We start from the raw sequence: 26,667 nt of genomic DNA, 5'->3' as shown, positions 1-26,667 counted from the left end.
ACTTCAAGTATTTTCACTCAACAAAAGTAAAGAGTAAACTGTGTTTAACATCGCACTGTAAAATAAACTTGAAATATTTTGCTCACAAAAAAAAGTCAACAGTAAAACAATATACAGTAATGTATCCAATCCCTCTCTATATCATGTTATGTGTGTGTTTCATTCACATTAGACAAAATAGTGCCATCTAGTGGTCATGTATTACACAATCTACCTTTAAAAACAGTGTAGAGAGTTGAGAAAATATTTTTAATTAGAAATATATTAGTAACTTATTTATCTCTTATTTTGTAAGTATCTGAAGAAATAGAACATCAAAAACTTCAAATCAATTCATTTTCTAACTCGTGATATCAGCACCCGCTATCGGTAACTAAGGTTTGAGTGCTAGTACTGATATCAATCTGAAAAAAAGAGGTATTGAAACATCCTTAGATTTAAAAACAAACAAAAAAAAAATTGCACCAGCCATACAAGCCTTTTTTATGGTATCGTTATTTGGTTTGACTACCGATACTAGTGTATGTTTCCCTCTAGTAGTGGTCAAGAATCAGTGACTTGGAAGTTGAAATAACAGAATAAATTGCTTATAATAAAATGTTCTCAGGAGTAACAATAGCAAACTGCTTAATTTTGGCAAGCAATAGAAGCCTTAACTTATGGTATCGTCCACCGATACAAGAGTCGGATACCCTCTCGTGGCTGTTCTATAATCAGGTACTGGGGATTTGAAATTAGAAGAATAATAAATGGCTTTTTAATTCCTTTCTTGGAATCATTTTACACTAAGTAGTCGTGGTATCGGTATCTAGTATCTGTGTTGAGTATCTTACCACCTGAAAAAAAAAAATCGGCCACGCCAAATTATTAAAATAGCACAAAAAAAAGAAAAAAAGGTTGTTGCTAAAGTAACACCTCAGTTTGCGGCTAGCACAAGTATATACGATACCGCGATGCCCGTCGGCATTCCGTCTGGGTCGGACCAAGCGTATACTTTACTGTGTAAAAATACACACGCCGAGGACCACCGAGAAACACGCGTGCCCATATGAACACGAGTGAGCTAGCAAGTGCGAGTTAGAAATGTAGCAATCGACATCGGTTGTCAACCGACTGACCGCTAAGCTAGCATGTTGCTTTTAACGGTATGGTACTGAACGCAGCTGAAAAAAAAAATAACCCAAGATAGAAAAAAAGTGGACTTACACTATACACGGACAGATACAACTGGGTTAAAAATGTGGCCATGGGGCCGATCCTGGAGATTTAGACATATCTTTAATGTACATGTTATATTTGTTTTTAAATAAATTGGTATTGAAGCAAATATATTAGGTGCCTGCTTTGAGGACCAAACTTTATCATTATTTCGGTAGTATTACTCGTAGTTGTATTTGTTTAAGTAAATTTGTGGTATTTCTGCAGTCAGATTTTTGTAGTATTTCTGTAGTTTTGTGTAGTAATACAGTAGTTATATTTTAGTATATCTGCCGTAATATTTCTGTAGTATTAATTTGGTATCATAGTCTTACTGTAGAGGTATTTTGGAAGTTCTTCCATAGTGGTATTTTTGAAGTATTTCCATGTTGTATCTGCAGTATTTCCATAGTAGTATTTTGTAGTATTACTGTAGTTGTACTTTTGTGGTATTTTTTGGGTTTGTAGTATTGCTGTAGTCTTATTTTGAAGTATTTTTGTATTATTCCCACAGTAGTATTTTTTTAGTATTGCTGTCGTTTTCTTTTCGTAGAATATATATTGTAATATATCTGTAGTAGTAATTGTGGTAGTAATTTTGCATTACTGTAAGAGTATTTTTGTAATATTTCTCTAGAAATATTTTCAAGGTAGTATTTCTGTGAAAGTATTTTTGAAGTATTTTCATAGTAATATTTTTCAAGAGGAAAAGGGAAAACAAGGGAGGAAAAAAGGAATAAGAAAAGTTGAGAAAATGAAAAAGGAGGAAAGAAAGAACAAAAGAGGCGGCAGTGGCTCAGGAGGTAGCGCGCTCATCTTGGGACCAAGTGATCGCGGTTCGATTCCAGGCTCCTCCGTGTTACATGTCGAAGTGTCCTTGGGTAAGACACTGAACCCCTAATACCCCCAATAAGCAGGTTAGCGCCTTACATGGCTGCAAGGCCGCTATTGGGAAATGTGGAGCACATTGTAAAGCGCTTTGGGAAGTCTTGACTTGAAAAGCGCTATATAAATGCAGATCACTTCATTTCACTACAGAAAAAAAAGGAAAAGGAAAGGAGAAACGAATAGTTGAGAGGGGGTGATAAAGAAAAAGAGAAACAAGGAAAGAAGGGAAAAAGGTAAATGAAAATTGAAAAAAGAAATTACAGAAGGGGAAAGGGAAAACAAGGGCAGAAAGGATGAGAGAAAATTGGATAAAAAAGGAGGGGAAAGGGAAAAAAGAAACCAACAGAAGAAAAACATGAAAAAAAAAAAGTAAAAGTGAAAAAAAAACGGGAAAAGAGAAAGTAAAAAGAAAAAAGTAAAAAAATGGAATGAAATGGAAAAAGAAGGGATTAACAAAAGGAAAAAAAGCACCAAAAAAACGAGAAAGAAACACAATGAAAAAAAGGGGAAAAAAGGGAGACCAGGGAAAAAGAAACTAATAAAAAGAAAACATGAAAAGGATAAGTAAAAGGGAAAAAACATGAAAAAGAAAGTGAAACATGGAAAGAGATGGAAAAAGGGTGAAATAGAGAAAGGGAAAAAAAAAGCAACAAAAAAATAAAAACTCAAAAAAGAAACAACGAAAAAAAAAAAGCAAAAAAGCAAAGAAAGCGAGAGAGAAACCCCACCCCCCTCCCTCTTGTCCTGTGATAAAGACACAGGCTTGATGCGGACCGACGCTAAGGACCTTAAATTGTCACTTGGGATTTCACAGGACGGAGGCAGGAGGCGGGGTTTGAAAGGCAGGGGGCGGGGCTGTTATATTTTGGCGCTTCGAGTTGTAAAACGGTTTCTACTTTCGGCTAACTGGGAGACGAATTGCCTTTTTATATTCTGTGTATGCATTCACTATATATATTAGTGAAGAAAATAAGTATTTGAACTCCCTGCTATTTTGCTATTTCTCCCACTTAGAGATCATGGAGGGGTCTGAAATTTTCATCGTAAATGCATATCCAATGTGAGAGAGATAAACTAAAAAGAAACATTTAGACATCAGTCAAAGTTTGAAAGCCACAAGTCAAGTCATTTTTATTTGTGACACCCTTAATCACAAAGAGTCTCAAAGGGTTGCACAGGTTATTGCAAACCACAGACTATTATTACCCCATCCCCTGATCTAAAACCTACATGAGGGCAAGGAAAAACTCACAAACAAGTAATGCAATGTGTAATGTACAATGTGGTACTCATTATTCCAAAGCAAAATAGTTTTCCCCGGTATCATAATTTACGTCGCTGCCCGTCGATGCGGAGATAAGGCTCATCCCATTAAAATCGACAGCGACCGGATGATGAAGGTGCTGTATCTGAGCCAGATCAGGAAGCTTTTCCTGCTAATGGTAACCGGTACTATCCGTTTCATGTGGGGGAATAAACGCCTGCCTAAAAAACTGGCCTCAAGAGGAACAGGTAACGCCAGGCTGCACTTATCCAAGACACACTACACGAAATGCAGCCTCTACGACCCACATGGTTAAGAATCCGTTAACCGTGTATAATTTTGTCTAATTTTGGGGTATTTTTTTCCCTCATTTTGAATTTTTTTTAAATGTTATATTTTTTAACTGTCTGCCATTTGCAAAAACACATTCTTTCACTTTGAGCCCTTCTGGAGCTCATTAAATCTGGAAAAAATGAACTTTTATTCGCAATAAAACCATAATTAATAACTCATGTGACCCAAAAACCTGCTTCAAGTTTTTACCCTTAATCGGCTACATGCGTTGTTTTCGTTTATCCTTCACCGCGAATGATAAAGGTCAAGAATGACTCATGAACTCTCTAATCAGCTCGTCGACTTTCGCTTTTTATTTTGTCCCAGGTACCACCTGACGTTTTTGTGCACGCCTTTTTTGTCGGGACCGAAATGATCCCTTGCGCTGATCGTTTGCTCTTGTCTGGCGTAGTGTGACGGGGGAGGGGTGCTGCAAGGTATAGGAAATCAATTACTGTATGGTGGTTTCACTACTTGCTGATTTTCATGAGGAGATGCGTTCTATGGCCAACAAACTTGGACCTCTCCACCTGCTAAACATGCTCTGGTGCCACATGTGGGTTTGTGGCGCGCCCTCGTGCCTCTCTGGCGCCTGTTTGATAAAAGAATATATAGTTTCTGTAGGACACAACTGCAAGGTATATCCAGTTTTCCATGTCCACATGATGGAGGCAAAGTATCGTGTAAAACGGATCGGTTCCTTAATCTTTACAACTGTGTAATAAACCAGGAAGGATATTTTTTAAATCATAATTTGACAGTACAAAAGTTATTTGTAAATAAAACTTACATTATTTTCATTTGTAAAACAAATACTTGAAATTGTTCTTGAGTAATAATTCAAGATTTGTACTTCACAGGTTTTAACTATCGCAGAACGTTTTTGGATTGCAACCCCCGCAAAGAAATAAGGGATTACCGTAATCATGAATTCCTAAACATTCAAAATGTGAGGAAATAGTTCATGGTTTTCGCATAAAATGTCTATATATTTTATCGTTATATTCCAATTATTTTCTGAGAAAATGCATTTTGAAGCATGTCTTGTCTGTGATGTCATCGGAGGAACACCAGGACCCTAAGCATGCAGTAATGGTAGAACCAAGGGGGATCTGCACAAAACAGGGCTAACTGGAAAAAATAACACACAGCTAACGGGGGCTTACCATGAGTGAGCAACAAAAAACGCAAAGTTTGCCGAGCATAAAGATTCCGAGAACAGCTAGGCCAACAGGGAACCAAGAACAAAAATAGCAAGAGATAAACACGAACCTGTCTGGGACTTAATCAAAAAAGACAGCAGGCTAGTTCGCTAGCCGGTCAGGCAACACCATGTGCAGCTAACGGGGGCTAACCAGAACCCATCAACGAGAGGAGGCCGCATGACCAAAAACACGCCGAGGCTGGGTATTGGTAAGACATCTCGATGGGGAGGAAGGATTTTCAGAACACCGGCCAGGAATAAACAAACCCAGACACAAGCCAGGCTAACTGGTCAAACAACACACAGTAGGCAGCCAACGAGCGCCATCCAGCAGCAAACAAAACAGAAAAGCCATCGGCAGCCCCGAAGCTAACGGGTAGCTAGCCGGACAAAATTATGCCAACTCAAGCGGCGAAAAACACAAACGAAAAGCCCCTATTGCCTACTTTCAGGCAAAAATAAGTGGTATGCAACTACACTACAAGTTCTACAACTAAGTTCACTACAAATGTTTTGGAGCTGGCCTCGCATGTTGTGTTAATGGGATTCGTAACTTTGTAAGTATTGCGTTCCTTCAATGACGTCACAGCTTTAGAAAACAGGTGTCAAACATGCGGCCCGTAGGCAGGGATCAGGCCCGCCAAGGGTTTTAGTCTGGCCTGGGAGACAACGCTGAGAAGCACAAGAGAAAAAAAGGGCTTCAGTTTTAAATGTCACCAAAGCCATGCACCACTCACAAAGCAATTGGAGCTGTATTTTTTTCCTTTCCCACTCTTTTTATCACCTTTTGCTCTTTTTCATTGTCTTTCTTTCTACCACTCTTTTTTATCACTCTCCTTTTCACCCTCTCTCTCGTTCTTTCCCTTTTTTCCAATTTGGTTTTCTCTATATTTGTCTTTCTTTTTCTCACTGTCTTTCTCTTGCTCTCCTTCTATCAGTCTCTTTCTGTTTCTTTACTCTTTTTGTAGTTTCTTTCTCTTTTCAGATTATTTCTAATTTCCTTCATTCCCTTTTTCCTACTTTTTCTTTTGAGATCTCTATTTCACTCTCTCTCCTTCATTCTCTCTCTCCCTCTCCATGTTCCGTCTTTTTCTCCCTCTATTTCTTTCCCTTTCTCTTTAAACTATTCTTTAATCTAATAATCTGGCCCTTGTGATATTTTTATTCTGGCAAGTGGCTCCCAGTTAGAATGAGTTTGACGCCCCTGCTCTAGAAGAAAGAAGCAAGATGGGTCACATCAATTTGAAATATTTTGCAACATATTTGCATGACTCTGGATAGGAACGCTACACGTTTCGTACCTAATTGGAAAAAATATATATTTTGCTTTGGAATACCTTTAAGTGGGTGAAGCATTAATAGGTGGTAGAGCGAGTTTGAGGGTGGGCTCGCTTTTGTCTCCATCACCTCAGGAGCAAATAGTTTGCCCCAAACAGTAATTACAACCCCTGTTTTTTTGCTTAGCCATTTGTACACCCCCTTTGCCCCCCACATAGGCTCTAATTTGGGTCACAGGCTGCAGAATGGCATCCCAACACTCCCAGTGAGAGGAAGCGCCCTCTCCCAGAGTTGAAAGCCGTTGGACTCATAAAAGCGTTTGAGGACTACGCTTAAAAAGAAGAAACATTCTCAACCTTTTATTCTCTCCATGTGTTTCAAAGCAGCCCCCCCATCCCTTCCCCTCCGTTATTAATCCCCCCCATGTGTAGAAATTAGAGGTCGTTGTTGCTGTACTGTATAAAAATAGGTGGGAGCCAAGATCACTTCACCTAGGTGCTACTTATGTCCTTTTTTGGGGTTTACGAGCATTTTTTTAATACCTTTATTGTGTCGTGAAATATTTAAGTAGATTACGATGTCTGGTGAATTTTCTGTTGAGTTTTGAGCATGCTTAATATGAAATTGTGGGAGCAACATTTTAGGCAGATAAGAGATTTTAAATCATTTTAATTGTTTGTTTTGTCTTTGCTCCTGTTTCCATATATGGAAACCTAATTTTTGAAATAATTGAAGTACGCTGCCGTTACGTGAATTACAGAAAAAAAGATATAAATCTTTTACATGTATTTTCTGATTACTTTTTCATTTTTCTCGCGTTTGTAATATTTTCATGATTAATTTCTGAATATTTTTCTTGATCAACTCTATACATATAGTTTTTTTATCCACTAATAATTTTAATATTTTTCATTTATTTTTATAAATTTTGCTGAATAGGTTGTCATTTTATCCTTTTTTATATTTTCATAGTATTTCGATATTATTAATTTTACATTCTTTAGTATGCTTTAGATCCCTAATTACAAAATAACAAATAAGAATAATGTAATTTATACTTTATGTAATATTTTGATTGATTTGATTGTGAATTTTTTAAATTGTGCTTTTACCCTTGTTTTATCAATTTATTTCAGATTTTTCTTCATAACATTTAAATATTTTTCTATATTGCTTTGCTGATTATGTTCATCCATTTATTTTAAGAATCTCATCTCATTAACCGTACCGCTTATCCTCATTAGGGTCGCGGGGGGGCTGGAGCCCATCCCAGCCAGAATATTTTATTTTATTTATATTTGATTTTTTGGTATTATAGCTTTTGTGATTATTTTTTCGATTCACATATTTTTTAATATTGTTTTTCTCCACTTAGTTTTTTCTGAATACTTTTTGTTTATATACATTTCAGTCACCCCCCACCGTTTTTTTTTTTTTAATTTACTGTTGTCTTGCTGTATTTTACAAATGCATTTTATCTGCTTTTTCCGAGTTTTCTGATACAGTCACCCAGCAAAAGTTTTTTTAAGTTTATTTTACTTTACTTTTCTGGTTTTCGGATTCCCACACCCCTTCCAAAAGTTTTTCAGATTTTCCGGATGTAACCTTTTAGTATTTGCCACAGATGCAACAATTCCTTCAAATTCAAATCCTCCAACCCAAATGTCGACCGCACGCAATGATTGCACTCTGGTGAATCAAATCATTAATCCAACCCCTCCCTGAGGCCCAAAACGGCCCTCCCCAGCGGGGAATTGAACCTGCTAGAAAGCAAAAAGTCTCCTTTCAACTCCTCCTCTAAGAAAACAAACACAAGAACGTGTGTTTGAGCCGTCGCTGTGGAGCACAACTGTCAACTGAGGACCAATGTACCCCCCCAAAAAAACCCTCAAAAACAGACCCAACCCAAAATTCGGAAACAGTTCTGCAAATGCATGCATGATATTACTCACCAGTCGGCATGGTGGAACGATCTCAAGGACTTCCCTAGTGCATCACGTAGTTTCCTTCATAGATTCCCTCATTGTTCCTCAGCTACTGCGGATCTTGCCCCGGCTCGACTCGTCATCCTGGCTTTTCAGCCGCCGAGCTCACGAGTGTGTCTAAAAGTGTTGCGGTGTGTGTCTCTGAATGGCCTCTGCTCCTTTCCCTCCCCCAAACTCCGCCTCCCTTCCCAGCAATACCGAGCTACAAAATGAACAGGAGTTCTCCATTAGGTTTTCCCCCCCATTTTTTCTCTGCAAGTTCCCTAAATCGACGGTAACTCTGTGTGGGAGAACAGAAATGAGGTTAAAAGAGTCATTCGACGACTCAGAGGACACTTGTTCCTAACCAAGCAGGTGAGTACACCTGAGCTAATCAGTCTTCAATTAACCAATTGATTTATGGGTCATCTCATCTCTCATCTCATTAGCTGCACCGCTTATCCTCAGTAGGGTCGCGGGGGTGCCGGAGCTCATCCCAGCAATCATTGGGCAGTGGGCAGGGGACACTTCGAACTGGTTGCCAGCCAATCGCAGGGCACACAGGGACAGACAACTCACTCGCTCATTCACACCTAAGGACAATTTGGACATGAAACCACATGAAATGCATGTCTTTGGAATGTGGGAAGAAACCGGAGTGTCCGGAGGAAACCCACGCAAGCACGGCGAGAACATACAAACCCCGCACAGGAAGTCCGGTAGCTGGATTTGAACCCACACAGTAGGTTCCAAGACCTTAGAACTGTGCCGCACACGCGCTAACCACTGCGCCGCTGTGCTGCCCATTTATGGGTCATTTTTCCCTTCAAGTGTTAAGTTTGAGCTTAGTAGACACTCAAAATAAGGAGAGAATACATTAATGGATTTGAAACTATTTAGGAGGACAGGGAGAGAAGCCTTCGGACAAGTAATACCAACCTGTTCTAAGGCCCACCCCTGACCCCGTTTAATTAGATCTAAGGCTAGGTCCACACTGCATAGATCAATAATCCGTTCCAATTTTTGGGTGAAATCCAATGTTTTTGTGAGATTGTTTACATTTCCTACTAAATGCGACTTTGTCACCTGTGTAAACGCCAAAACTTGTCTGCATGCCCAGAAGAGGACGACACACGCAATGTGCTTATGTTTGCTGAAGTACTCATGGATGCTAACAGCGGAGCGTTGTCCGCCCCCCCCCACTAAATATTAATTATTTTTAAACTCTCGCTTTCCCCCCATTGAATGCTCTCCGTGTTGTGTGATTTCAATGTAAAGACTGTTACCTACCACTTGAGCAGGGGTCCCCAACCTTGATCACGCGGGCACTAGGGTACCCCAAGGTTAGTTGGGGTGCCCGCAGACCTGTTCTGAAAATAGCTCAGCAGTGTTGGGTCATTGTGAATTTTGAGTCAAATCATTTTTTTCTTGGTTGACTGAGTCTAACGCATTTTTAATGATTAACCTGGAACTAACAGTGATAACACAATAAATTGTTATTTTAAAAATCCAAGTAAATACATTCCAAATAAAAAAATGTTTGTCCAAGTATTGCTCATTATTTTTAAGCAATTGATAGCTCACGAGGTAGAGCGCTCGTCTTGGGATCAAGAGGTCGCAGGTTTGATTCCCGTCTCCTCAGTGTAATATGTCCTTGGGCAAGACACTGAACCCCTAATACCCCCATTAAACAGGTAGGCGCCTTGCTTGGCTGCTGACTCCCTATTGGTGTGTGGGTGTGTGTGTGAATGGGTAAGTGTGAAGCACATTGTAAAGCGCTTTGGGAGGTCTTCATTGACTTGAAAAGCGCTATATAAATGCAGACCATTTACTATAACAGAATCAGAATTGCCTCATGTATTACACCCATTCATTTATTCATGTTTTTATTTATTAATTTTACAGGACATATAACAAACTGAATTCCAATTTATGGGTTTAATAAAGCGAATGTGTAAAAAATGTGCATTTTTCTTGCTAGCTATCTGGCTAGCTTTGTAGCTAGCTATCTTTGCTATATTTTTTGCTATTTAGGAAGCTATCTAGCTAGCTTTTTATATTTTTGCATGCAATCTGGCTAACATTTGACCCTTTTGCTAGAAAATTGGGCCTCCTTTCTAGCTAGCTGTCTCGTTTTAGCTTTCTATTTGGCTACTTAGTTTTACTCTTTTAACTAGCTATTTAACCCCCTTTCAGTTTTTTGACATGTTAACCTTTTTAGCCAATTATCATGCTACATTTTTAGCTGTTTAGCAAGCCATCTTAATAGCAAGTTGCTATTTCAGAAATTTTTATCAAACTCGGTGCTCTTTGCGCTAGTTAGTAACAAAAAGCAGCTGTTGGTTTGGAAAAGGTTTCACATAAGAAATCCCTCCCCTGACCCCTATCTTTTTATGAATTTTAAGCTAGGGGTGGGGGATACTGGGAATTTTGTTATTGATTCGATCCAGGTAAATACATGGAAGTATCAATTGATACCGCTCTGGTACTTTTTGCATGAAAAGGTCATGATCATTGAATAGTTGAACCCTTCCCCCTTGAGTTAGCCTAATTACAATAAACACAGCAGATTTTAGGCACTAAAAAGGTTTTTATTAAATGACTACATTTACTACTTTAACGGTATGAAAAAAGGAAACTGAATCGTGCTATTTAATTGTATGTTTGATTATTAACACCAATGGATGTACTGTATTTGCCAAGATTAAGTACCAATTAATCAATCTGCACTACAGCGATACGGTGTCACTTATTTCTCACAATCATCGGACAAAAACATTGGCAACGAAAAAAACCTGACTTTAATTGAGTCATGGAGTCGACACTTATTATAATTTGACTATTGTATTGCATATCTTTTATTTTTAATTAAACATGTTTGATATATTCAAGCGTGCATTGGGAAATATTGTGAACATTGAATTCCACAGATTGGGACACCATTTTGAAGGCTAGACTGCTCTTGAATCTCCATTTCCTAAGGTTGGTAGATCATTTTGACTTGGTCTGATCTAGATATTATAGGCTGCTATCTAGCTCATACTGCGAGCAATCATGCATCGAGCGGCATTAGCTTGACAACAAGAGGAAGAAAAGCAGCTTATGTCCCTTTAAGGCGAAGAAAAGTCCGAGGCCTAAGTGTTGACAAGGACGGAGAGTCCCAGCAGCATGGGGTCACCCCCACGGCTCCCTACCGATACAAAAATCAATCCCTCTCGACTATTCCTGGGACCCCAAGAAGCACGACCCCGGTGGAATGACCTTAGGGTCCAGTGACCCGCGAAGACCCTAAAGCTATAGGCGAAATCCAAACGCCTTCCCCCCCAGGCGTAATGAGCAACTGGAACTTTGGTAAACACGGAGTCCAAACGCCCCCATTTGGTGGAGCGCGACCGGTCGATGACAGAAAACTGACAAAAACTCCACTTATCTGATGGCCTGTGTGCGATCCCTGGAGGATGTTGTCCTAAATACGTAAACAAAGGTCGAGTAATTGGTGGAAGGTTCAAAAACGATACCGCCGGTAAAAATCTGGGAGTTCTAAAACATCTATTAGGGGTCTAATTGATGAACACCTTGAAGTATAAAACACTCATTCAGTGTATTACAACAGTTTGGGTGGATTTTGGTTAAAAATCATTGGCTGCTCCCTACCCAGTCTGAAGGGCATGTTTAACTATGTACAAACGTGGTATGCCGAGGGCGCTAGACAGAAGAATCTTACAAAGAGTCTTCAACACCGCCCAGGAAATCATCAGTGGCTTTCTGCTCAGTCTGGAGGACATGTTTATCTTGGGGTACCACGTTTAATCTTGTAAACAATGGACACTATGTTATAATTGTTGTAGTAATTCTGGGTGAACGACAGCATAAAGAAGATCCTTACTGAGAGTCATCAACGCGGCCCAGGAAATCCTCGGCAGCTCTTTTCCTAGTCTGGAGAACATGTTTATCTTGGAGTCCCACGTGTGTCTCGTCGTAAACAATGTACACTAAGTTGTAATCGCTGTAGTATGCTATATGCGTGGCAAAAGACAGGAGAACCTTATGGAGAATAATCAACACAGGCCAGAAAATCATAAGCGGATTTCTGCCCAGTCTGCAGGACGTTTATCCTTGTTTGTCACGACAAATCTATTTGTAAACATACATTTACACACACACACACATATATACAGTATATATATGTATATATATATGTATATATACACTATTTTGTAATAGTTCTGGTATGCTTTGTGCACAGCAGCAGACAGTGAACCTTATATAAAGGGAACAACACAGCCCAGAAAATGATCAGCGGCACTCTGCCTGGCCTGGAGGACATGTTTATCCCGGAATGCCACGTCTAATCAAGTTGTAAACGACGTACACTACACTGTAATCATTCCAGTATGCTGGGTGCAAAGCAGCAGACACTAGAACCTTACAGAGAGACAAAACATCACAACCCAGAAAAATCATTGGGAGTTCTCTACCCAGTTTAGAGGACATGTTTATCCTGAAGTGCCACATCTTATCTAATAAGCAATTTAAACTACGTTGTAATCGTTGTAGTTTGCTGAGTACATGGCTGCAGACAAGATAACCTTACATAGAGTCATCAACACAGCCCAGGAAATCCTCAGCTGGTTTGCCCAGTCTGGAGGACATGTTTACTCTGGAATACCACGTCTAATCTTAAGTAAACAACGAACACTACGTTGTAATTGTTGAATGCAAGGCAGCAGACAGTAGAACCTTACAGAGTCATCAAAACAGTACAGATAATCATTGGCTGCACTCCGCCCAATGACAAGATTGATTAATTAAAGACAACAAAAGAGCCCTGTGAGTTTCAAACACTACAAAACGATGAGTGTCTTAGGATGATCCATCTCGCCTGTGACAAGCACAGTGAGGGGTCTCCAAATGGGGGAAACTGTATATGAATGACCCTCAACCACCCACAATCCCAAGTCATTAGTCACAGCGCTCTCTGTGCATCCGTTCTTTTATGTGTAGTATCGTCACACACTCCCATCGTTTCTAAGAGGACGCTTTATGGCTCGTGTTTACCACGCCATTGGAAAATAAATAATCTGTGTGTGCGCTACAGAAAGAGTTGAATGGGCCAACTGTGTGTGTGTAGACCCAGTTTTAGTGCTTATAACGGTAATTGAGGTCTATGGGTCCAAGGCTTGCAGAGATGCTAAAGGGTGAAGCAAAAACATGATATTCACTGAAACTTAAAAACAAAAAAATAATTTCACATGACCAAAAAGTGGCTCATACGTCTCTAACATGCTTGTGTGCCATCTGTCGATATCCTATGAAATGCTGCTCTGCCATTGGTTTGCATCACAGCATTGAAATAATGCTGACAAACTATTACCTGAACTACCTCCCACAATGCTTTTTTCTTGAGTCAGTTCATGCAGTATTATTTGTACTGTATTTAAATGCTAAGGGTCCCTACTGGCGACTCCGCCTTACGCCGTTTTCACATTTTGGTGATGAATAAGATGTTTTTTCGACCCCTCCTTACGTCATTTTACTAAATGAAAACAAAAAGTATTTTGTATGCCTAAAAAAGTAAATTTCTAATTCTGCTGTATTCTTGCAAGTAACGTCTATTAGATGCCTGTCTGCTATTGTTTCGTCTCGTAAGGATGCTTATCTGCCATCAGTTTGCGTCATGGCATCCTGACAATCCCGATATACTATTGGCTGTACTCCCTCCCACAATGCCTTTCTCTATTCATTCAGTTCATCATCGTGTGTGCTTTTGAAAGCAATACGATCCTATGTTTGTTGTCCCATATTCAGGGTTGGGTAGGGTTACTTTAACTTGATTACTTTCAATTACTGTTGGATTACTCCAATACCAAATATGCTAATAAAAGACAAAAGAAACTAAATATGAATACAATTATGGCTCACAACACGTGGTAAGCTTTCTCTCCTGGCTTTGATCTCTTTGATCTCTAACATAAAATGCGACAAAAACAAAATGAAAAGAAATCCAAACAGCTTGCCAACATCATTTTTGCCGTTCCATGTATTCCGTTATTCCCCGAGCCTGCACAAAATTTAGTAATTTTATTCATATTTAGTTTCTTTTGTCTTTTATTAGCATATTTGGTATTGGGGTAATCCAAAAGTAATTGAAAGTAATCAAGTTACCCTACCCAACCTTGCCCATATTCATCAACTATGGATCCGAGGATTATCAGTAATGCTAAAGGGAAAGGCAAAAACATATACTCTTGTCATGAACTCCGTACGTTATGTCCGCGCTTGGGTTCGCATCCACTAATCGTAACACTATCTTTCACGGTCTTTGTGGAACTAAACAAAACCTGATCCACTCTTGGAAGAAGAGTTAATATGATTCATCGGTTAAGGAATTCATTAAACGCTCCCGTCCAGTATTGATTTCCCCTTTCTCAGATTCTCGGACGGTATTCCCTGAGGCGGTCTCCTCTCAGTGCCGAAACAAGTTCAGGAATTTGGGAGTATTGCCGCCCACCTCCACGAATTTTCAGTTAAAAGGAGAGTCCGAAGAGGAATGTCCGGCAATCGTGTGGAAAATGCACACAACAGCACATGAATGCTATTGTAACTCACAAGGGTGGTCCTGTGGGTATATTGTAGCTTAAAGCAGGAAAATGTGTGCAATATTGAGTGTATACAGTAGCGGATACGTCGAGGAAACTGTGTTTGGCCCGAGATTAGAAATGCAGGACGAGGGTCCTGCTCCAGGAAAAGGATTCCAGCAGGGAAGAAGGGCGAGGGGCTTTTTTTTTGCATTCAAAAGTAACCATGTATAAAGTTTAATCACAGAAAACAAATTCTTCCACGGAAAGTGCTTGAATGTTACGTTAAAAGTAACTACCGTGGTGTCGGCTTCTGTTTTCAATAATAAACCCCCTTTGGTGCATGTCCCAATTGCTTGATGTCCCACTTTACTAAAATTGGGACGCTTGTGCACTCTAAATCTGGGGAGGGCCAACTACGGCCAGCGGGCCACTACCTGCCAGGCTTTTATATCCTGCGAGCCAACTGAAAATGTTAATATACGGTGGTCATATTAAAGAAAACGTGTCCCTTAGTCTGTCGTTCAGGAAGCATTCATGAGTACTGCGCTCAAGGCCGAAAGTCAAATAGCTGGCTACAGTTTTTTGTACTTGAAATGTATTCATTTATTGCATTTACCAAGATACATATCAAATTCCATGCCAAGAAAAAAACTGAGCTAGCCCTTCTTCGAGTTATTTAATGCATACTATCAAATGTAATGCTTAAAAGGGACATAATATATTACTTCATTTGAATTTTGAGTGTTTCAAAACCTGATTAAATGGTCTATTGACATAAGGATTGGATAGGCCGGCAAAATATTTATTTCTTTTGTATTGCCGGTGTATCTGATCAAATTTATGTATCTGTAGATACAAAAAAATCTAATGATTCTACTGAGTGGCCAACAAATCGTACAAAGTTCTGTACCCTATATTTGGTACATCCCCAGGCCAATATTTTACTTAGCCTGGCCCCTCTGCCAATTTTTTTAACCTGATGATGATCAAGAAGTTCGCCTACCTCTGCTCTAATTTCCGTTTTACTTTTTCATTCTTTTTCAAGCCGTTTGTCTTTCCTAGGGTTGCAGGGGTGCTGGAGGCTATACCAGCGATCTTCTGGAAGTAGGAAGGGGACAACCTGGATTGGTCACACCCTAGAACCAATCACACACTCACTAATACTTAGGGACAATTTGGTCCAACCAATAACCAAGGAAGGAATTGGAGTGTGAGAGAAAACCCAATCGTGCATAGAGAGAACATCCAAACTCCACACAGGGAGGCGAGTAGCTGTAATCAAAGCCAGAACCTCTGAACTGTGACATGCTAACCAGTCATCCACCCTGCTTCTGTCTGGCAGAGGTAGAAAACAAACTTACTGGGTTTTTATTACAACACAGGCTATTGTGTATATATCTTGAAGACTACTATAGTGTCAATTTCTTACACAAAGTCGTTCTTCACTGCATTCTTGGAAGCTTTGATACCGTTAGGAACTATATTTAGACTTGGACTCGACTAAATGAAACAATTTTCCACTAGAAAACCACTCTTAGTACTGCAAGACGGAAATCAAACCCCAGAGAAAATGACAAGTCCACACTTACCTCCGGGTGAACACTCCCAGGACTAGCCTCGATTCGGACACCGGGAGCCCTTTACCCCCTTACCCGTAAATCCCATGTTTGAAGGAGTACCATTCTTGAAAATGCGACACCTGGATGAGGTCAGATCCAATTGAGAAAGACACCGCGAGTTACTGAAAAATCAAGGGAGGGGGACGGATGGATCGGGGACCAAACTGACTGCTCACTGACTGGAAGGAGGGAGAGGCGGGGTTCGAGAGGAGCTAACATATCCGAGCAGCCCATTTCCTGACCAATTACTGCCGCAAGATTGGCCCCTCTCACTTCGTCTTGCCAACTGGCCTTCGCACTCTCCTCCCTAAGGGGATGGCTGCAAAGACTCGGGTGGGCAGCTGACCTAAAATGCGATGGGGGTGATCTAGATTTACAGCTCCGAGTCATTTTGAAGAGGATAAGAAAGGAGGGCGTGCTGCCAAAGTGATTTCTGATCTTTTGAACTGGTCTCTGGTTCTGCAAACTGAAGGGTCAATTAGAAACCAATGAAAAACCGATGGTGCCACTGGAACTGGTTTTGGGGGAAAGGTCAGGTCGACCCAGTTTGAAGGTTTCCTGAGCATCCTGCTGGGATCAAGTGTTTACACGCTTGTGATCGCAGTGAGTTTACTTGGGAGAGTCATTTGGTCATTGTTCTGCCTTGTGAACCGAGCCGGACAGAGGAAAGTCCCCGAAACTGAAGCTGCGGTTCCTCCCCTATGCTGACCCGGAAAAAGCGTCTCCTAACATTTGTCCCGAGTATAAACAAAAGCACACATGTTCCCTGTGTAATTACAGATGGTGTCACACCTTGACCTTTGTTAACCTGACTGCTGGAAGACCTCTTAAACGCATCAGTGACAACTCCCTTAGCGCATAGTTAAGAGTCCAGAGACTCTGGCATTCTGGAATTGGGGTAACCGTCATAAACAGACGAGATTCAGGTTACGGGCAGGGTGTTATCCCAAACCATGCAAAAACTTGCAAACATACATAGACCCTTTGTACCTTCTCCCAAAACCTGGAAACCCTGTTAACAACTCAAAAGATCTTTAGTACTTATACACTTCACATTTTTACATAGAAGAAAAAGTGGAAAATGATGCTATCTTGGTTGAAGAGCAAATTTTTGGCATCACATTGATCTTATTGTTTTTTTCTACCAAAACCTAAAAAACAATCAGCAACCATTAGTACTTATCCACTTCCTCTCACACTTTGAAATGAAATAAAAAGCAGAAAATTACGAAAACTTGGTAAAAAAAAAAACGGATCCTTCTGATTTTGGCATCCTACCGAACATATCGCTGCTTTTCTCTGATAACATGAAAAACTGTCCATATTTCAACAGACCCTTACTATCTATCTATACATTCCACTTTACCCTTTTGTATGAAAAGAGGCTATTAATGATGCTATCTTGGTTGAACAGTTATTTCTGATTGAGCGATATTGTATTTGAATTTATTCCCCTTATCTTGTGAAAGCTTGGTCATGCCTTCTCTAAAAGGTCTGTTTTCAACCAACACGTCCTCCGGGTGTCCAATGACACAAATCATAAGCTGCGAACTGTTCCTTAAAACAACAGGAAGAACAATCAACTGGCCGCTCCACCCTATTTCCTGAATGTGTCATTTAGTTGTTTACAAATGAAGCTATCAAACAGGATGCCGAATCATTAGGCAGGTGAATCACACCAAGTGACTACCTCATCACCGAGGTTGATTTTGTCGACTGTATCGTCTGACATCTCGGATATCCTGCGGAGGAAATGTTGACCTCTCTGGTTCGATCCTTGTCACCGTTGAGTGTCCCGTCATGAGTCACGAGTTCTTTGCGATAAAGTAATAAAATCGTGGCAGCAGTTAATCATTTGACCCTTGAACTGGTCCTGGAACAAATTGCCTTCACCCTTGGTGGTTCCACTGCATTGATATTGTGAATACCACCAGTTTTTTTGTAGTACATAATACGGATTTGAGAACCAGTTTGAAGGCAGACCTGTTGGAAATCTAATTCAATAAAGCCACGGGTGAGAACGGCTATGTGAATTCTAAGTTGGTCTCCCGCCTGTGTGGGTTTTAGTGGGATAAAGAGGCAGGAGTGTAAGTTTGGCAGCTTCCCTTTGACCTAGCTGGGCTTAATTTCCCTCATATTCATAATACCAGGCAGTTCCCATGCCAAGCTTGAGCCCTGCTCTCCCATCTTTGGGGAACCTAAGATGTCACGGCGCACAAAAGGAGCCGTGAAGGCCTTCCAACTCAAGCAGGGGCTATTATTTACAGTAGCAAAGGGAACCGGCTCCTCTCTGGAGCGCCGACTCCCCCGTCGGATGTCTGTCTCTGCGTAACGCGCCCCCCTGTTTTGCCCCTTTTTTCCCAATTCCCTTCCTTTCAATCACCAACCCCTTTTCTCTGCCTCTCTTCTATCCTCTAATCAGTCCTTGCTAGAGCTAAGATTTATGGCCCGAGCCCGAACCCGAACCCGAGGCAATTTCGGGCCGGGTCGGGCCTGAAATGTCAGTCATACGGTCGGGTCGGGTCGGGTTCGGTCCTGCTTTTTTTTTTTTTTTTTTTTTTTTTTTTTTTTTAAATTAATTAATAATGTGTTAAATGTTCATTAAAAATATATACTTAAACTATGTATGGATACTAGACCAAGGAATACTTGTTATAAAATAAATAATTTGGATAAAACGGAGAAGGAGCTGTAATTGCTTTTAACGGAGCCAGAGCATGCTCTGTGCACGTGACGTGACGTGAATGCTGTCCTCTTAATAATCTTCCCCTCCGCAAATTCGCGTGATTTTGGCCTGGTATCCCCGATATGGAGTCGGACCAACAAGAAGTTAAGGATAAACTCAAAAGAGGAGAACTGACGAGGAAAACGCACTCTGGTAAGAGTCAAGTGTGGAGCAATTTCAAATTGATAGTAGAAAATGATACACAGACTTGCGTTGGCTTCGCTGAGTGTCAATGTGGCAATTTGCTCGCATACGATAGCAAAAAGACTGGGACCTCGACGCTGATCAGACATTTAAAAAGCTGTCCTGGCAAAAGTAATGAACGTCAGACATCTATATTATCATTCGTCCCAAAGACTCTTAAGGACGTACTACTACTGCTGCTGTGGATTATGGCCCAATGATCAAGTCGTCAAAATGACGGACGCCCTTAAATGTTTTCGCTACCTCGAAAAAAAAACCGTCAATGACAGATTGTCGCTTAATGTGACATCTGCAGTGCAGACACAGAAATATAAAAGATGTAAATGTTTATACAGTTTTATTTAACTTAGGCCTAGATGTTGTAACAAAAGGCAGAGTTTAATTTGTTATCATAAATCACCCCTCCTTATAAATAAAATATGTAATTTCGGGCCCCTCGGGCCAGGCCAGCAAATCCAGTTAATTAGTCGGGCTCGGTCCGGGTCGGGTTTATTACCCCTCGGGCCTGCGTCGGGCTCGGGTGCTTTTTTTGGGCCCGATCTTACCTCTAACTGCTGCTGTGGATTATGGCCCAATGATCAAGTCGTCAAAATGACGGACGCCCTTAAATGTTTTCGCTACCTCAAAAAAAAAAAACCGTCAATGACAGATTGTCGCTTAATGTAACATCTGCAGTGCAGACACAGAAATATAAAAGATGTAAATGTTTATACAGTTTTATTTAACTTAGGCCTAGATGTTGTAACAAAAGGCAGAGTTTAATTTGTTATCATAAATCACCCCTCCTTATAAATAAAATATGTAATTTCGGGCCCCCTCGGGCCGGGCCAGCAAATCCAGTTAATTAGTCGGGCTCGGTCCGGGTCGGGTTTAATACCCCTCGGGCCTGCGTCGGGCTCGGGTGCTTTTTTTGGGCCCGATCTTACCTCTAGTCCTTGCCTACCACATAGCATTATATCGCCCGAAACGAGGTAATTATACAGCACCATGGTATGCTTAGAGCAAGGCAGCATACAGGAGAACATTACAGAGTAATCAACACTGCCCTGAAAGTCATTGGCTGCTTGTTGCCCATTCTGGGGGACATTGCCAGCAACATTATTAGGGACTCCTCTCACCCTGGCTACTACCTATTTAACCTGCTGCCCTCTGGCAGACACTTCAGATCCCTTAAGTGAACAAGCAATAGGCTCAGATTATTCTCCATGGCAGACAAGACTTACATTTTTATATGGTGCTTATGTATTAAACAATGTGTATTCATATTTTGTTTCTCAAATTTTATTTGACATTTTTCAAAACTTTAGGAAATATTTGTTTTTTTCTCACAGTCATGTGTGCTTGTTTAGGGTGGTGATGGCCCTTAAAAAGAAACTTTATCGGAGTCTATCTGCCCTTAATTTAAAGGATCTTTAGCGTCTACTAGAGCTTTAACAGCTTTGATTAGCTTTATGACAGTTATAAACACGGCCCAGAAAATCATGGGCTGCCCTCTGCCTAGTCTGAAGGACATAGTTCGCTTGTGATACTGCAACAGAGGGATTTACGTCATAAAGGACTGCTCTCACCACATCTTTGAACTGCTGGCTTTTGGGAGACGCCTCAGCTCCCTCAAAAAGGCAGACAGGCTCCAATAAGGTTTCTTCCCAAGGGCCATCACCACCCTAAACAAGGACAAAAAAACCATTGCAAAAATACATTTCTTCTCTATGTGTCGCAAAAAAAATGTATGTATTGATTATTATTTGACATTTTTTTTACATTTTCGCAAGATATATTTTTACTCTATTTTCACAGTGTTGTGTGCTTTTCAGGGTGCTGGGGGCCATGGGGCAAAACTTTCTATGAGCCTGTTTGTCCTCGTTTTTAAGGGATATGTAGTGTAGCGATGTGGTGAGAATAGCCCTTCATGACTCAGTTGGCGCTTACTGTATTGCGAGCCGGACTGGGAAGAGAGTATTCCATGATTTTCCGTGCTGTGTGGATTATTCTCTGTCATAAAGCTAATTAAAGCTGTGTAGTTGAAAATGTTTTCTCTTGGCCCACATTACAGCATGCTTATTTTCCTTTTCGAAATCTCGTCAGAACATAACTGAAGACTCAACAATCTCTATCAGTATTTCATCTCCTGCCCTCTTGTCTCAGATTCTGTGAGATTTCTTCTCTCAGATAGAAGTGCTTACAGGGAGAGGCGCTTTGCTAATAGTACGTCAAATTATAGTCCAGTTTAAGAGCACGCCAAATGATGAATGGTGATCTTGCAGCTGTCAAATCGCTCTGCTCCGTTTCCGCGACAAATGTTTTTAGCGTCGGGCTTTAAGGAAGAGAACCCTTGAAGATAATCTCTCGGATCTGCGAAAAGTCTGGAACCGCGCAGAAAAAAAACGGTAGAACGGCGTCAGTAGTCTGCAAACGCATTTTGGTGTGGTTAGGGTCAGTTTGTCTGACGCACAAACACCGCTAAGACCAACTTTTTTTAATAGTGTGAATGGCTAAATCTGGATTATCTCTAGGTGATTAATAAGCATCAAATGTCTTTAAATTACGTTGATTCTGTCTTTGATATTGGGTACCTGCAAAGAAGATTTCATAGTATAGTATAGTCGTCATTATTTTGACTATTATTGCGCCTTATTGTTCATTGTTTTGACTATTATGCACTGTTTGGATCATTGTCACTATCGGCAAATCATGTTGCTGTTCTTTAATGGATGCACCCTTTTAGGCAGATCTGAATAAGAAAGAACTCAAGGGGAAGGCCCTTAGATCAGGATGGAACCTCTGATCTTAAGTTTGTCTTCCCTGCCTATCCTCCATGCAAGTTCAAAAACCATTGATGTCTTCTCTCCTTTTTTAAGTGTCTCATGGATCCCTTAACCATCAGAGTTGTAGAGGTACTACTTCCTCTGGTGTGTCTTGGGCAGGTACAGTCCAAGACACACTTTAAAGCTTTTGGGTAGGACTTTGCACCCACACATGAAAAAGCCTGGTTTTCATGGTTACTGGTAGCAGGAGAAGCCTCCTGATCTGACTTAAATACAGCACTTTCATCATCTGGTCGCCGTTGTTTTTCCATGAAAAGTGTCATCCCGCTCTTCAGAGAGTCTGCCTTGACGAGCACTAGCGTATGTGTAACAATAGTGATACTAGATCCTAAATCACTGGGAAAAAGCTATTTTGTTCCGAACACGTTGTACAATACACGTTGCATAATTTGTGGCTTTCACATTTTTGTTCAAAAGTAAACTTTGTGACATATTAAAGGGACAGGTATTATTATGGCATTACCAGGTTGTAATGATTAAAAGTAAGGTTGAAATAGTCTGTCTACCAGTTCGAATCAAAATGATAAATCACCGGTGAGCTATTTTCACAAAAACTTATAAGGTGTGCTCTTACATTGTCCGCCAGGAGACTTACACTATAAACGGATGGATACAAAAGTGCATTTTTTTTATGTGAATACCAGGTAATAAATGATAAGCACTGCTACCAGCAAAAGCTAAAAGCTAACACCGTTTATAATCAATGTTGCGTCACCAGTGTAATAGTGCTAGCCGCAAACTCTTAGTGGCTAGGGCCGCTCTCCAGGTGCGAAAATGTAATCAGTAAGTTTAATGCAACTTTCATCACCAATGCGTCGACTTAACTTTAATTTTATCATCATTTTGTATATTATTATTTGTATTAGTGTGTACTGAAAAGTAGTTTTGATTTACACAAGTTGCTTTGTTACAAAAGTAATTGCGTTGAATGCAACAACAATGTCCAATAACAAAACACCAATGCTATTTAGTCCACGAATGAATGTTTCTCTTTCTAAATTAACAGTTTTTAAATTAGAAATGGAAAAATACACCGTTTCCCTTTCCAATATGACACACCAATGCAGTCTAGTGGCAAAAAAATACATCTATATAGTTTTCAATCCAGTTATATAATTTATAGTGTAAAGGTAACCCTCGCACATAATATTCATTATCATAAAAAACATTTCAGTTCCAGTATTTGTTATTTAGGAGGGTGCATGTTATTTGTTAAATGTTATTTCTCAATAATCCTATTTATTTGATGTATTTTGTCAGATAAACAAGGCAACAGCCTATCGCAGACAGTTCGACACACTCTGCTCAGGACTTAATGGTCTTCTTCACTAAGAAGATTCAATGCATACAGGAAGAAATTGCAAAATATATTGTTAGTACCACACCTATTAAAGGACTGAAATTTACAGATGCACGACAGGGTGGCTGCCCTGGGAAAATGGCCGGTTTTAGTGAACTGTCACTTGATGATCTCAAACAAGTGGTGAATGCGGCCAAACCGACAACTTGCCAGTTCGACCCGCTCCCAGGTTCACTTATTAAAAGTCTTTTTAGCGTCCTTGGGCCTTCAGTTCTAAATATTATAAATACATCACTCTCCTCAGGTGTAGTTCCAGCAGCTTTTAAGTCCGCCGTTATTAAACCCACACTGAAACGACCCAACCTTGATCCAGAAATATTAAGTAATTACAGACCTGTGTCAAACCTACCTTTCCTCTCTAAAGTACTCGAAAGAGTAGTGGCACAGCAGCTGAATGCTTTCATATCGGAGAATAACCTTTTTGAATCCATGCAATCAGGATTCAGGGCTAACCACTCTACTGAGACAGCTCTGATCAAGGTAACAAATGATCTCCTAATGTCAATGGATTCTGGCGCTTCATCACTTTTGCTGCTGCTGGATCTTAGTGCTGCTTTTGACACAGTGCGCCACAATATCCTACTAGAACGGTTGGAAAAATGGATTGGTCTCTCAGGAGCTGTCCTCTCGTGGTTCAAATCCTACCTCTCAGATAGGACACACTGTGTTAAATATGGTGAAACGACATCTGAGCCCTTTAATGTTACCTGCGGTGTTCCGCAGGGTTCAGTGCTCGGCCCCCTACTTTTCAACATTTACATGCTTCCATTAGGTGATATTATTCGCAAGTACAATATCAGCTTCCATTGCTACGCAGACGACACTCAACTATATCTTCCGTTGGAGGAATCTTCCACACTAAACTGTGGAAATTTGGAGGCCTGTCTCACTGAGATAAAAGAGTGGATGTCACTCAATTTCTTGCGTCTTAACTCTGAAAAGACTGAAATGTTAGTCATTGGTCCTTCTAAATGCCGGGACTTATTCTCAAAAACTGCTGTGAACATTGACAAATGTCACATCACACAGAGTGACTCAGTTAAAAATTTAGGTGTCATATTTGACCCTGATCTATCCTTTGAGATGCATGTAAAGCAAATTACTAGAACTGCCTTCTTCCATCTTCGCAACATTGCTAAAATCCGTTCAATACTGTCTCAGTCTGATGCGGAAACAATAATTCATGCATTTGTTACCTCCCGTCTCGATTACTGCAATGCACTACTCTCCGGTCTCCCGAAGTCCAGAATCAAGTCTCTTCAGCTAGTACAAAATGCCGCAGCGAGGCTCTTAACCAGGACAAAAAAGTACGATCACATAACGCCGATTTTGGCTAACCTGCATTGGCTCCCAGTTAGCCAAAGATGTGACTTCAAAGTTCTCTTAGTATTGTACAAAATCATACATGGACTTGCTCCCTCTTATCTTTTAGATCTGATCTGCCACTATGTCCCGGTCCGAAGCCTACGATCTGAGAGTGCCGGTCTTCTGATGATCCCGAGAGCAAAGAAGTCTTCTGCTGGTTCGAGAGCGTTCTCCATCCGGGCACCGGTGCTGTGGAATGCTCTTCCCCCTGAGATTCGATCTGCAACCTCAGTGGAAATGTTTAAATCTAAACTTAAAACTCACTTCTACTCCATTGCATACGAATAACCTACTCCTCTTGTCGGTTGAAAATAGTTTGTGTAATATAGTGTAACAATCTGTGAAGCCCTTTGAGACTCTTTGTGATTTAGGGCTATACAAATAAAAATGACTTGACTTGACTTGACTTCCTGTTTTAATTCAGACTAATTCACAGACCAGCTCAGACGTGCTTTGTTATATTTTTGTATTGCCAATGAGAGGTACTTCCCCTTGAAATGCTGAGTAATATTCACCACCAGCCAGTTTGCGATACAAACAAATGGGACAACGGTTATATGGATCATCCCTTGGGGATAAGAAAACCTATATGAAGAGTTGACCTAGAAATATAAGGCTATATAAAGACGACCTACTTATAGAACTATGAACCGGTAAATAAACACCAGTTTTGGAATTTGAGTAACAATACTTATTTCAAGGGATACATTTTAAATTACTACACATGAAAGGAAGTATCGAACAAGTTGCACCATTCATAAAATGCACTACAAAGACAGAAAAACAACTATAAGTTGCATATAAAATCCAATATAGAGAAAAGATATGTCATTAAACATTAAAGTTGACAATCGATTTAAACTAAAAGATTTCCAATTGGCAAACGTTTTGTTAGCTAATGCTAGTGAAGATATATATATATATATATATATATATATATATGTTATATATTTTTTTTATTTTCAGATTTAACAACGCCTTTAATGAATACAAATAAGCCTGGAAGACAAAAATAGTAAATAATTATCTTATTTCAGTTTTTAAAAGCTAATTTTATCATCATATTGCTGCGTGTGAGTAGAAACGAATGGCAAGCCGGTTGGCCAACTGCTTGTTCTTAGGTAATGCTAATAGGGCTTAAAATTAAAATGATTTTATTAGTTTTAAATTTTAACTGTTACGGTTGCCCACTGCCCTCACATGGCTGTTTGGGGCCAGCTAGCTGCAGCTCGTTGCCTGATTGGCTTCCCTCCTGTTTCAAACTCAGTGCTCTCATTCACTCCTTGTCAGTCCGTCAACGAACCTCTGCACTTGCAAGACTTGTGTTTTGACTCTGTCCGGTATCCTGCTCGTGTATCGATCCCGTCTGTCTTGTACTGTCCAGTATCTTGCTCTCGACTCCAGTATTCGGTATCGATCCCGTCCGTCTCCTCCTGTCCGGTATCGATCTCGTCTGTCTCCTCCTGTCCGGTATTTTGCTCCAGTCTCCAGTATCCGATATCGATCTCGTTTGTCTCCTCCTGCCCAGGTATCTTGCTCCAGTCTCCAGTACCCAATTTCGATCCCGCCTGTCTCGTCCTGTCAGGTATCTTGCACCAGTCTCCGGTATCTACCCCGTCGGTTTCATCCTGTCCGGTATCTTGCTCCAGCCACCAGTATTGATCCTGTCTGTCTCCTCCGGTCCGGTATCTTGCTCCAGTCTCCATTATCCGATATCGATCCCGCCTGTCTAGTTCTGTCCGGTATCTTGCTCCAGTATCCGGTACTGATCCTGACGGTCTCGTCCTGTTCGGTATCTGGCTCCAGTCTTAGGTATCTGGTATCGATCCCGTATCTTGCCCCAGTATCCGGTATCGATCC

General features: G+C 40.5%; 2 protein-coding genes across 5 annotated transcripts in view; one reads left to right on the top strand and one right to left on the bottom strand.

Moving 5' to 3' along the window:
- Nucleotides 1–26,667, bottom strand: part of LOC148345994 (pleckstrin homology domain-containing family G member 1) — an 86,840-nt gene that overhangs the window by 36,231 nt on the left and 23,942 nt on the right. Inside the window, exon 1 of one of the 4 annotated variants that reach the window (XM_088325024.1) lies at nt 20,826–20,897. The exons of 1 other annotated variant lie outside the window; for it this stretch is intronic. Coding sequence is in view for 1 of the 3 variants with exons in the window: in XM_088325022.1 (XP_088181148.1) it covers nt 8,117–8,126 (10 nt within the window). In the remaining 2 variants the exon portion in view is untranslated. Of the gene's footprint in view, nt 1–8,116; nt 8,441–16,298; nt 16,492–20,825; nt 20,898–26,667 lie in introns of those variants that run through there. 2 more of the 4 variants (XM_088325023.1, XM_088325022.1) reach the window with 2 other exon arrangements.
- The window catches only part of LOC148345993 (uncharacterized), a 49,278-nt gene continuing 30,997 nt past the window's right edge, over nt 8,387–26,667 (top strand). Inside the window, exon 1 of the mRNA XM_088325027.1 lies at nt 8,387–8,503. The gene's annotated coding sequence lies outside the window, so the exon portion shown is untranslated. The remainder of the gene's footprint in view (nt 8,504–26,667) is intronic.

The sequence above is a fragment of the Urocampus carinirostris genome, chromosome 20 (assembly GCF_059441175.1).
Source record: "Urocampus carinirostris isolate Australia breed hairy pipefish chromosome 20, RoL_Ucar_1.0, whole genome shotgun sequence".
Taxonomy (NCBI): domain Eukaryota; kingdom Metazoa; phylum Chordata; class Actinopteri; order Syngnathiformes; family Syngnathidae; genus Urocampus; species Urocampus carinirostris.
The sequence above is the reverse complement of the archived record's forward strand: the minus strand, read 5'-3'. Positions and strand labels throughout refer to the sequence as shown.